At 44.1% G+C, this 13,272-nt stretch overlaps 1 protein-coding gene across 1 annotated transcript in view; it reads left to right on the top strand.

Annotated features, from left to right (window-relative positions):
* Positions 1-13,272, top strand: part of LOC311229011 (uncharacterized protein) — a gene marked incomplete at its 3' end in the record, with an annotated part of 29,250 nt that overhangs the window by 1,331 nt on the left and 14,647 nt on the right. The window contains exon 2 of the mRNA XM_084315005.1: positions 8,168-8,329. Within this exon, the coding sequence (XP_084171131.1) occupies positions 8,168-8,329 (162 nt within the window). The remainder of the gene's footprint in view (positions 1-8,167; positions 8,330-13,272) is intronic.

Genomic DNA, 13,272 nt, shown 5'->3' on the forward strand with positions numbered 1-13,272 from the left:
TTTATCAAAACATAAAATAACATAAGCCATTAATTCTATAGTCTCATAAAATTACAATAAAGCTCATATGAATTATTCAAAACAAACATTTTAACTTTAGCAATGTCAAATATGAATTTATATTTTGTAACAAAAATTCTGTACCAGGGTAGCAAATAAAATACAATTTTATAATAATAATTATTATTATTATTATTAATTATGAAATATATTAATGTAAAAAGTATACTACTGAGTGTAGTGCTAACAGATGTATGTACAGAGTTGTAGTATTAATATGTAGAGTGATACAGATATAAAGACAGTATGGTAGTAAGTCATAGCCAGCAGTGTAACTATAGGTAAGGGATGTGTACAGATATAGATATACTATCTACAGATATGTAAAAGGATTATGTGCAGGTAGGTACAGACATGTGGATAGACTTTGTTGTTTTTATTTCCCCCCATGCTGAGTGAGTTATTTCATGAAAGAATGATAACATGATTTAAACGGTCCTTCTGCACAAGTGCATGCTGGGAAAAACCTTTGCAGATTCGGTCGATGAAAACAACTCATCGCTCAGTCAGTCAACAAAGTCCTACGGCTGTTAGTCGACTGAAAATGTATGCAGTACACATACATACATACATACATACATACATACATACATACATACATACATACATACATACATACATACATACATACATACATACATATATACATACATACATACATACATACATATATATATATACATACATACATAATACATACATACATACATACATACATACATACATACATACATACATATATATATATACATACATACATAATACATACATATATATATATATACATGCATGCATACATACATACATACATACATACATACATACATACATACATATATACATACATATATACATACATATATTAGTGCTGTCAATCGATTAAAATATTTAATCTGATTAATCGCATGATTGTCCATAGTTAACTCGCGATTAATCGCAAATTAATCGCATATATATTTTTTTATCTACCTTAAACGGATCTTTTTCAAGTTCCAAGTTTTAATACTCTTATCAACATGAGAGTCAACAAATGCTTGCTTTATGCAGCCATTTAACACAAAAGGATGACCCTGATGCATTGCAAATTTGAAACAATGAATAAAGTGTGCATGAAATAATAGGGGAAAGAAAACGTTAGGAACTTGTTACATTCACCCACACAAGGGCTGAGTACTCACACCCCCCCCCCTCTCTCTCTCTCTCACACACACTCTCCCAGCTCTCTTTCTCTCTTGCCCCTTCCTCATCTCTCTCACCCCCCCCCTCTCTCTCTATCTCACTCACACACACACACACACACACACACACACACACACACACACACACACACACACACACACACACACACACACACACACACTTTGAGTCAGAAACAAACATAGTATCAATGAGAGTATCAATAATACACCAAAGTGATGTTTGGCCTCACACTGGTCGTAGCACGTCGTAGCGGGCGCAGGTTAGTGTGGATAACACCGTCGCTATGGGCTCTCAGCTGCCCAGGTAGAGGCACCGTCGCTGTTGTAGTCTGCAACGTTTCTAGGCTGATTCTGATGATTTGTGATCATCCCTACTCTATTGTAGGTCTATTATTTACTATAACCTGTATATTTGAATTTACATTATTAATATCAATGTTATAATGGCACAGGCTCTACAGTCCATACGATTTTCAAAACTCGGAATAGCTGATGTGGAATATATAGCAGGGGTATAGCATCAGATGGCAGGAGAAATTGAAAGATATAGAGCTGAGACTCCTTTATAGCTGGGATGAAGTTAATCAGGTTTGTACAAATCCCTCATCGTCCAAAATGAATCGAAGTGGCCAATGTATCCGTGTCCACATGCTGTACAGAAATTCCGCAGCCACTGATCGGCGCTGTACGTGCGACTGAAAAGCTCTGAGCTCCAGCGGAGGGTTGGAATTAGACCGGAGAAAATACACACTTTGCCAAGGCTGTTTATTTGTTCGGCAATAGCTTCATAGTCCTCATGGAGCTTCTTTGATTGCCTGCCTCTAATGTCATTTGTCCCAGCGTGCCCAATGATTGTGTGGGCAGATGGGTATCTATTTACAATGTCCGGGATATGTTTGGCTAAGTCAGGCGGAGGACAGCCGAGTGTGTGTGTGTGTGTGTGTGTGTGTGTGTGTGTGTGTGTGTGTGTGTGTGTGTGTGTGTGTGTGTGTGTGTGTGTGTGTGTGTGTGTGTGTGTGTGTGTGTGTGTGTGTGTGTGTGTGTGTGTGTGTGTGTGTGTGTGTGTGTGTGTGTGTGTGTGTGTGTGTGAATATATGTGTGTATGATGATGAAGCAATTTGTTCCCATTCTCCTGATACTCTTCATCCTTGGGATTATAGAAAACATTACATATTTATGGGATGGAAATGCGTTGCCTGGTGGAAATTGGATGACACCTCCACTTGGAGGAGGCTGAACGTGTTGAGCAGAAGCCCTCCTACCCCAATCTTCTTCTGTCCCCCCACCCCCACCCCCCCTTCCCTCTATCATCTCGTTAAAGGAGAGAGAAGGAAGGCGGGGCTTAGAGGGAGACAGGGGATGATGACAGAAGCGGCACGACCACGTCTTCATCCACTCTCTCCGTTAACCCTTTCACTGAGACAATACAGAAGGTTAACCCTTTCACTACCACACTACCAAAGGGTTAGCCCTTTCACTGAGACAATACAGAAGGTTATCCCTTTCACTGCCACACTACCAAAGGGTTAACCCTTTCACAACCACACTACATACGGTTAACCCTTTCACTGCCACACTACCAAAGGGTTAGCCCTTTCACTGCGACAATACAGAAGGTTAACCGTCTGTAGTGTGGTTGTGAAAGGGTTAACCCTTTCTCATAATGGCAGTGAAAGGGTTAACCCTTTCACTGCCACACAACAAAGGGTTAGCCCTTTCACAACCACACTACAGAAGGTTAACCCTTAACCTTCTGTAGTGTGGTAGTAAAAGGTTAACATTCTGTAGTGTGGTAGTGAAAGGTTAACCTTCTGTAGTGTGGTAGTGAAAGGTTAACATTCTGTAGTGTGGTAGTGAAAGGTTAACCTTCTGTAGTGTGGTACTGAAAGAGTTAACCTTCTGTAGTGTGGTAGTGAAAGGTTAACCTTCTGTAGTGTGGTAGTGAAAGGTTAACCTTCTGTAGTGTGGTAGTGAAAGGTTAACCTTCTGTAGCGTGGTAGTGAAAGGTTAACCTTCTGTAGTGTGGTAGTGACAGGTTAACCTTCTGTAGTGTGGTAGTGAAAGGTTAACCTCCTGTAGTGTGGTAGTGAAAGGTTAACATTCTGTAGTGTGGTAGTGAAAGGTTAACCGTCTGTAGTGTGGTAGTGAAAGGTTAACCGTCTGTAGTGTGGTAGTGAAAGGTTAACCGTCTGTAGTGTGGTAGTGAAAGGTTAACATTCTGTAGTGTGGTAGTGAAAGGTTAACCTTCTGTAGTGTGGTAGTGAAAGGTTAACATTCTGTAGTGTGGTAGTGAAAGGTTAACCTTCTGTAGTGTGGTAGTGAAAAGGTTAACCGTCTGTAGTGTGGTAGTGAAAGGTTAACATTCTGTAGTGTGGTAGTGAAAGGTTAACCTTCTGTAGTGTGGTAGTGAAAGGTTAACATTCTGTAGTGTGGTAGTGAAAGGTTAACCTCCTGTAGTGTGGTAGTAAAAGGTTAACCTTCTGTAGTGTGGTAGTGAAAGGTTAACCTTCTGTAGTGTGGTAGTGAAAGGTTAACCTCCTGTAGTGTGGTAGTGAAAGGTTAACCGTCTGTAGTGTGGTAGTGAAAGGTTAACCTTCTGTAGTGTGGTAGTGAAAGGTTAACCGTCTGTAGTGTGGTAGTGAAAGGTTAACATTCTGTAGTGTGGTAGTGAAAGGTTAACATTCTGTAGTGTGGTAGTGAAAGGTTAACCTTCTGTAGTGTGGTAGTGAAAGGTTAACCGTCTGTAGTGTGGTAGTGAAAGGTTAACCGTCTGTAGTGTGGTAGTGAAAGGTTAACCTTCTGTAGTGTGGTAGTGAAAGGTTAACCTTCTGTAGTGTGGTAGTGAAAGGTTAACATTCTGTAGTGTGGTAGTGAAAGGTTAACCTCCTGTAGTGTGGTAGTGAAAGGTTAACATTCTGTAGTGTGGTAGTGAAAGTTTAACCTCCTGTAGTGTGGTAGTGAAAGGTTAACCTCCTGTAGTGTGGTAGTGAAAGGTTAACCTCCTGTAGTGTGGTAGTGAAAGGTTAACCTCCTGTAGTGTGGTAGTGAAAGGTTAACCTCCTGTAGTGTGGTAGTGAAAGGTTAACCTTCTGTAGTGTGGTAGTAAAAGGTTAACCTCCTGTAGTGTGGTAGTGAAAGGTTAACCTCCTGTAGTGTGGTAGTGAAAGGTTAACCTCCTGTAGTGTGGTAGTGAAAGGTTAACCTCCTGTAGTGTGGTAGTGAAAGGTTAACCTCCTGTAGTGTGGTAGTGAAAGGTTAACCTTCTGTAGTGTGGTAGTGAAAGGTTAACCTCCTGTAGTGTGGTAGTGAAAGGTTAACCTCCTGTAGTGTGGTAGTGAAAGGTTAACATTCTGTAGTGTGATAGTGAAAGGGTAACCTTCTGTAGTGTGGTAGTGAAAGGTTAACATTCTGTAGTGTGGTAGTGAAAGGTTAACCTCCTGTAGTGTGGTAGTGAAAGGTTAACCTTCTGTAGTGTGGTAGTGAAAGGTTAACATTCTGTAGTATGGTAGTGAAAGGTTAACCTTCTGTAGTGTGGTAGTGAAAGGGTTAACATTCTGTAGTGTGGTAGTGAAAGGTTAACCTTCTGTAGTGTGGTAGTGAAAGGGTTAACATTCTGTAGTGTGGTAGTGAAAGGATTAACCTTCTGTAGTGTGGTAGTGAAAGGTTAACCTTCTGTAGTGTGGTAGTGAAAGGTTAACCTCCTGTAGTGTGGTAGTAAAAGGTTAACCTTCTGTAGTGTGGTAGTGAAAGGATTAACCTTCTGTAGTGTGGTAGTGAAAGGTTAACCGTCTGTAGTGTGGTAGTGAAAGGTTAACCTTCTGTAGTGTGGTAGTGAAAGGTTAACATTCTGTAGTGTGGTAGTGAAAGGTTAACCTCCTGTAGTGTGGTAGTGAAAGATTAACCTTCTGTAGTGTGGTAGTGAAAGGTTAACATTCTGTAGTGTGGTAGTGAAAGGTTAACATTCTGTAGTGTGGTAGTTATCTGTTATCCTGCAGCAGATAAGAGTCATTACCCGCGCCCACCCCCCCCCCCCCCCCCCCCGTCCCTCCACCTGTCCGTCAAGACAGGCCCATTAGGACCCACCCAGACCCATCCGAGGCGGGCAGACGCCTCTCCTCTCTCTCTCCCGCTCATCACACTTCGCCCCCTCCCCCCCCCGTCGTTACGCGGAGGAGGAGGGCCAGGTGATACCGCCGCGCGCTCTAAAAGATGGCCCTCGTCTCGTAGCCGTCTCATTGAATTACAGTGTGTGGGATATATATCGCCGTCCGCTGAATGGAAGCCTTTCGCGATCCATCCCCGTGATGGATCGGAGCCGCTGGGCCTCACGCTTCCTCACCGACGAAGTGATCCGGCACATCGAGCCGCACTACGCGGCCGGCCTCTCTGCACACACACACACACACACACACACACACACACACACACACACACACACACACACACACACACACACACACACACACAGGGCTGGCTCTGACCAATTGGCTGCCCTAGGCAGGGTTTTATCTGTTGCCCCCTTGCATCACAGTTGATTCTGTTCCACACGGTAAAGAGAGAGAAGAAGACGAAGAAGTTGTTTGTTTGGAGAATTTCTCACTCGCCGTCCAAATTAATGAGCCGTTGTAAAACACTAATTTTCCATGGGATTGTTATAAATGTTGGACCTGTACTATAGATAAGACTTCAGTATTTGGAAATAACTAGTAGTATTAGTAAAAATATATATATAATTATTAAAAAAAGAATAAAAAAAAATGTTTGTTGTTGCCCCCTCTGGGTGGTGGCGCCCTTATCATTTACCTATACTGCCTAAAACCGGCCCTGCACACACACACACACACACACACACACACACACACACACACACACACACACACACACGCACACATGCACTAGGGCTGAACCCAAACGTTCGGACCTTCGTTCGTTACCAATGGGGGTTTTTCTTCACAGTTAATATTAAGCTAATATTATAGTATTAAAACTGAGTGAGTTATATTCATTAAAGAAAGTTGATTTAATAAAAAAAAAATAGACTCATTTAATCAGATTAATCACTTTATTCAAATTGAGGATTTAGTTTGAGGATATTTATAAAAATAAAAAATAAAAACAATTTTTTTACATTTTTTTTTTTGAAAATGTATTTTTTATTATTAAAAACGAAGGTTCGAACGTCCGTTCGAAAAACCCTGATGAAGTTCGAAGCCTGTTCTGGCTTCGGGGAAACAGCCCTAACACACACACACACACACACACACACACACACAACACTGTACTGTACGCGGGCCTCTCTGCCGTGTGAGTTTTGCCGCAAGGGTCAAATCATCTCGTGTGGTTTTAATTATATGCCGACACAGACACACACACACACACACACACACACACACACACACACACACACACAGCACACACACACACACAACACACACACACCCTGCCTGGATCCATAACCACAGTTTGATCCGACGTCTTGTTTCCGCGTTCAAAGCGCGTTCACCCTGAACACCTCTCCCCCGGCGCTCCGCTCCTCCTCCACGATGTTTGTCGTCTCCGGCCGGGTTCCATTTCTCACGAGGACGTTCAGATGATGATCTGTGTTGACTCATGTTTTTAGCGTGTGCTGCTCTGAGCTGCAGGCTGGTCACCGCCACGACATGCTCCTCAGAGTCAGAACATCATCTGCCGTGTCTGGCGTGACTGACTGACCGTCTGGCGTGTGTGTGTGTGTGTTTGTCTGTGTGTGTGTGTGTGTGTGTGTGTGTTTGTCTCTGTCTGTGTGTGTGTCTGTGTCCATCTGTGTGTGTATATGTATGTGTGTGTGTGTCTGTGTCCATCTGTGTGTGTATATGTATGTGTGTGTGTGTCTGTGTCCATCTGTGTGTGTATATGTATGTGTGTGTGTGTCTGTGTCCATCTGTGTGTGTATATGTATGTGTGTGTGTGTCTGTGTCCATCTGTGTGTGTATATGTATGTGTGTGTGTGTCTGTGTCCATCTGTGTGTGTATATGTATGTGTGTGTCTGTCTGTGTCCGTCTCTGTGTGTGTGTATGTATGTGTGTGTCTGTCTGTGTCCGTCTCTGTGTGTGTGTGTGTGTCTCTCTCTGTGTGTGTGTGTGTGTGTGTGTGTGTGTGTGTGTGTGTGTGTGTGTCTGTCTGTGTCCGTCTCTGTGTGTGTGTGTGTGTCTCTGTGTGTGTGTGTGTGTGTGTGTGTGTGTCTGTCTGTGTCCGTCTCTGTGTGTGTGTGTGTGTCTCTGTGTGTGTGTGTGTGTGTGTGTGTGTGTGTGTGTGTGTGTGTGTGTGTGTGTGTGTGTGTGTGTGTGTGTGTGTGTGTGTGTGTGTCTGTCTGTGTCCGTCTCTGTGTGTGTGTGTGTGTCTCTCTGTGTGTGTGTGTGTGTGTGTGTGTGTCTCTCTCTGTGTGTGTGTCTCTGTGTGTGTGTGTGTCTCTCTGTGTGTGTGTGTGTGTGTGTGTGTGTGTGTGTGTCTCTCTCTCTGTGTGTGTGTGTGTGTGTGTGTCTCTGTGTGTGTGTGTGTCTCTGTGTGTGTGTGTGTGTGTGTGTCTCTCTGTGTGTGTGTCTCTCTGTGTGTGTGTGTGTGTGTGTGTGTGTGTGTGTGTGTGTGTGTGTCTCTGTGTGTGTGTGTGTGTGTGTGTGTGTGTGTGTGTGTCTCTGTGTGTGTGTGTGTGTGTGTGTGTCTCTCTGTGTGTGTGTGTGTGTGTGTCTCTCTGTGTGTGTGTGTGTGTGTGTGTGTCTCTCTGTGTGTGTGTGTGTGTGTGTGTGTCTCTCTGTGTGTGTGTGTGTGTGTGTGTGTGTGTGTGTGTGTGTGTGTGTGTGTGTGTCTCTGTGTGTGTGTGTGTGTGTGTGTGTGTGTGTGTCTCTGTGTGTGTGTGTGTGTGTGTGTGCAGTTCCCTGCAGGACCAGAAGGAGGAGCTCAGGAAGCGCCTCTCCTTCACGACACACAAGCTGGAGCTGCTGGAGAGTGAGTTCGACTCCACGCGTCAGTACCTGGAGACGGAGCTCCGCCGCGCGCAGGAAGAGCTGGACAAGTTCACCGACAAGCTGCGCAGGTACGCCTACACTGCCCCCCGCAGCCCTGGAGGGGCCGGTACGCCTACACTGCCCCCCGCAGCCCTGGAGGGGCCGGTACGCCTACACTGCCCCCCCCCCCCAGCACTGGAGGGGCAGGTACGCCTACACTGCCCCCCGCAGCCCTGGAGGGGCCGGTACGCCTACACTGCCCCCCGCAGGCACAAGATCTAACGCTCCATAGAAGAACAATACCTATCCTGACTTACTCCTCAGAGAATGGAATGGCTTTTTTACTCATGAGGTGTTTCAAACAAGGGGACATATTTTAGTCCCTTTCAACTATTTGATATAGGTATTTGAGGTCCCTAAACATGACTTTGAAGTTTTTTTTGCTGAACAAAACCCACTCAGATTATGCATTCTAGCAGCCTCTCTTTCAGTCCTGTTCTCACGGGGCTGTTTCTGTGCCTGTAACGAGCGAGCTGCTTTTATCGTACAAATTCGATAATTATCGTACGTCTAGCAGCGGTGCGGGAGCCCGTACCGTCGAACGAGAATCTGATCCAACTTTCAGACGAGACGTTGCAGATAGAAATATGACTCTGAGGGCGCGTTCACACCGACCCTGTTTGGTCCACTTTAAGTGGACCATGGTCCCTTTAGATCAATAGTCCGTTTCGTTTGTACAGGTGTGAACGCAAACCGAACTATTTTGAGGACCAAACAACCAAACCATGGTCCTCTTGAAAAGTTGGGTCTCGGTTCGTTTCAAAGTGGACCATGGTGCGTTTGCTGTTGGTGTGAACGCAATCGAACTTTATATAGTATCTAATCTAGAGCAAATGAGTGACAGAGTCTCTCTCTCCCTCTCTCTCTCTCTCTCTCTCTCTCTCTCTCTCTCTACTCTCTACTCTCTACTCTCTACTCTCTACTCTCTAGTCGACTTGCGCCGCGCTCGTAACAGTATCTCTCTCATTCCGCCGTCGAATTACGTTTGTGAGTGCTATAGTCCAATAGATGAACGACTTGGCGACAGCATGTCCTTTGTTTACAAATTATATCCGCACCAAAAAGGGTAGTGTGAACGCAGACCAAAATCAAACAATGTATCATTTTCACATTTGGTCCACCAGAAAGTCCGGACTATCCGCGGACTTTCAGGTGTGAACACGCCAGGTCCAGCAATAGCATAGCAATCTTGACGTTACAAATGTTGTCAGAAACATATTTTACGTTCAACTTTAGGTAGAAAAGATAAGATTTACGCCACCATCTTGTACATGTGCATTTGATCAAGATCTCTTCACACGCACGTTATTAACTACGACGATTGTGGCTGCAATTCTGAATGTCTCGTTTCAAGAGGGAGGGCTCGTGTCACAGCTGAACTGCAGAAAAAGGCACAATGTACATATTTAATTATGTAACAACAATGCAACACACAGGAAAAGGCCATTTTCACAATATAATGTACTGAAATATAATGAAACCCTTCGTGAATCCATCACATCACATGAAACATTTCATGAATCCATCATCACATCACATGAAACATTTCATGAATCCATCATCACATCACACGAAACATTTCATGAATCCATCATCACATCACATGAAACATTTCATGAATCCATCATCACGTCACATGAAACATTTCATGAATCCATCATCACGTCACATGAAACATTTCATGAATCCATCATCACATCAAACATTTCATGAATCCATCATCACATCACATGAAACATTTCATGAATCCATCACATTCTGTAAAGACGATGCAACACGCAGGACAAGGCTGTATATAGTATAGTTCTCCTCTACATGTAATCTGCTTGTCGCCGCGATTGCTCATGTAGAATGATGTGCCTATAACATTGATCCTCTGGGCACGTTTTCTCACGCAAGACACAGAGAACAAAGTCCACGTCGTATCAATCTCACTGCGAGGCGACGCAACGCTGCAATAGGTTCATAATAGACCGTGATGGAGGTTTACGATCCCGCCAGAGACGATTAGATTGATCCAAATGATTTCAAAGTCTCCCGTGTGTTGAAACACCTCTGAGGTGGGCCCCCGTACTCAAGTACACGGTGAGTGAATGTACACAGACTGGTACACGCTAGTATAGGGCTGACCTCGACTAAGGATTTGTATAGTCGACTTTGATTGGCCGAAATTGACCGATAGTCAACTGGTAGTCGACTACCCCAAAGAATGCAAAAAATAAAAATAAAATAAAAAGATTATAAATAAATATTATATATTTTTAATCAATTCCATTTGGGCTGTGGGGGGTGCTTAATGTCTGAAGGAGTCGACTGAAGGCTTCTTGTCCTCTGCGAAAGCATGCAATTGGTCCACTGATACATCTTGATATTTGTCTAGTCTAGTGTGTTCATTAGATTTGTGAAATCCTCTTTCAGTGTCTCTGTGCCTGTTTTCTTAGGCAGTTAGCCTCTCTGGTATGGACGGCATTAGCGTTAGCCACGCTTCTAGGCTTCTTTGCTTTTGGAAAGAATAAAATCAAATCAAATTTAATTAAAAAAATATTATAATTTATAATGTTTTTTTTTTGCATTCGACTAAGAGGTTGGCAGTCGACTACGGCACCTTTCGATCGATTATTCGACTAATCGGGGTCAGCCCTACACGCTAGTGAGTGAATGTGAACACAAGACTGTTACTCGCTGGTGAGCGACACAATTCCATGTGTGGAACAAGAAGCGGGGTCCCGGGCGCTCAGAGAAAAGGTGTCGCAGGAAGGAGGATGAATGCAAAAGACTTTGTTGTTGCCATGGCTACGTCATTTAAAAAACAAAGCCGGCCGTGTTCGGACCAGCTGGTCTTCGTCAGGGCGTAACAAAGGTGCTGCGGGGTCAGTCTTTGTTTACACGGGACTGGAACATACAGTATTAGAGCTCTAACAAGGGGTGGAGGACTGGAACATACAGTATTAGAGCTCTAACAAGGGGAGGACTGGACCATACAGTATTAGAGCTCTAACAAGGGGAGGACTGGAACATACAGTATTAGAGCTCTAACAAGGGGAGGACTGGAACATACAGTATTAGAGCTCTAACAAGGGGAGGACTGGAACATACAGTATTAGAGCTCTAACAAGGGGAGGACTGGAACATACAGTATTAGAGCTTTAACAAGGGGAGGAGGACTGGAACATACAGTATTAGAGCTCTAACAAGGGGTGGAGGACTGGAACATACAGTATTAGAGCTCTAACAAGGGGTGGAACATACAGTATTAGAGCTCTAACAAGGGGTGGAGGACTGGAACATACAGTATTAGAGCTCTAACAAGGGGTGGAACATACAGTATTAGAGCTCTAACAAGGGGAGGAGGACTGGAACATACAGTATTAGAGCTCTAACAAGGGGTGGAACATACAGTATTAGAGCTTTAACAAGGGGAGGAGGACTGGAACATACAGTATTAGAGCTCTAACAAGGGGAGGACTGGACCATACAGTATTAGAGCTTTAGCAAGGGGAGGAGGACTGGAACATACAGTATTAGAGCTCTAACAAGGGGTGGAGGACTGGAACATACAGTATTAGAGCTCTAACAAGGGGAGGACTGGAACATACAGTATTAGAGCTCTAACAAGGGGTGGAACATACAGTATTAGAGCTTTAACAAGGGGAGGAGGACTGGAATATACAGTATTTGAGCTCTAACAAGGGGAGGACTGGAACATACAGTATTAGAGCTCTAACAAGGGGAGGACTGGAACATACAGTATTAGAGCTCTAACAAGGGGAGGACTGGAACATACAGTATTAGAGCTTTAACAAGGGGAGGACTGGAACATACAGTATTAGAGCTCTAACAAGGGGAGGACTGGAACATACAGTATTAGAGCTTTAACAAGGGGAGGAGGACTGGAACATACAGTATTAGAGCTCTAACAAGGGGAGGAGGACTGGAACATACAGTATTAGAGCTCTAACAAGGGGAGGAGGACTGGAACATACAGTATTAGAGCTTTAACAAGGGGAGGAGGACTGGACCATACAGTATTAGAGCTCTAACAAGGGGAGGAGGACTGGAACATACAGTATTAGAGCTCTAACAAGGGGTGGAGGACTGGAACATACAGTATTAGAGCTCTAACAAGGGGAGGAGGACTGGAACATACAGTATTAGAGCTCTAACAAGGGGAGGAGGACTGGAACATACAGTATTAGAGCTCTAACAAGGGGTGGAGGACTGGAACATACAGTATTAGAGCTCTAACAAGGGGTGGAGGACTGGAACATACAGTATTAGAGCTCTAACAAGGGGTGGAGGACTGGAACATACAGTATTAGAGCTCTAACAAGGGGAGGACTGGAACATACAGTATTAGAGCTCCAACAAGGGGTGGAACATACAGTATTAGAGCTCTAACAAGGGGTGGAGGACTGGAACATACAGTATTAGAGCTCTAACAAGGGGTGGAGGACTGGAACATACAGTATTAGAGCTCTAACAAGGGGAGGAGGACTGGAACATACAGTATTAGAGCTTTAACAAGGGGAGGAGGACTGGAACATACAGTATTAGAGCTCTAACAAGGGGTGGAACATACAGTATTAGAGCTCTAACAAGGGGTGGAGGACTGGAACATACAGTATTAGAGCTCTAACAAGGGGTGGAGGACTGGAACATACAGTATTAGAGCTCTAACAAGGGGAGGAGGACTGGAACATACAGTATTAGAGCTCTAACAAGGGGAGGAGGACTGGAACATACAGTATTAGAGCTCTAACAAGGGGAGGAGGACTGGAACATACAGTATTAGAGCTCTAACAAGGGGTGGAGGACTGGAACATACAGTATTAGAGCTCTAACAAGGGGTGGAGGACTGGAACATACAGTATTAGAGCTCTAACAAGGGGAGGAGGACTGGAACATACAGTATTAGAGCTCTAACAAGGGGAGGACTGGAACATACAGTATTAGAGCTCTAACAAGGTGTGGA

Source organism: Notolepis coatsorum (assembly GCF_963971535.1).
Source record: "Notolepis coatsorum genome assembly, chromosome: 5".
Lineage (NCBI taxonomy): Eukaryota > Metazoa > Chordata > Actinopteri > Aulopiformes > Paralepididae > Notolepis > Notolepis coatsorum.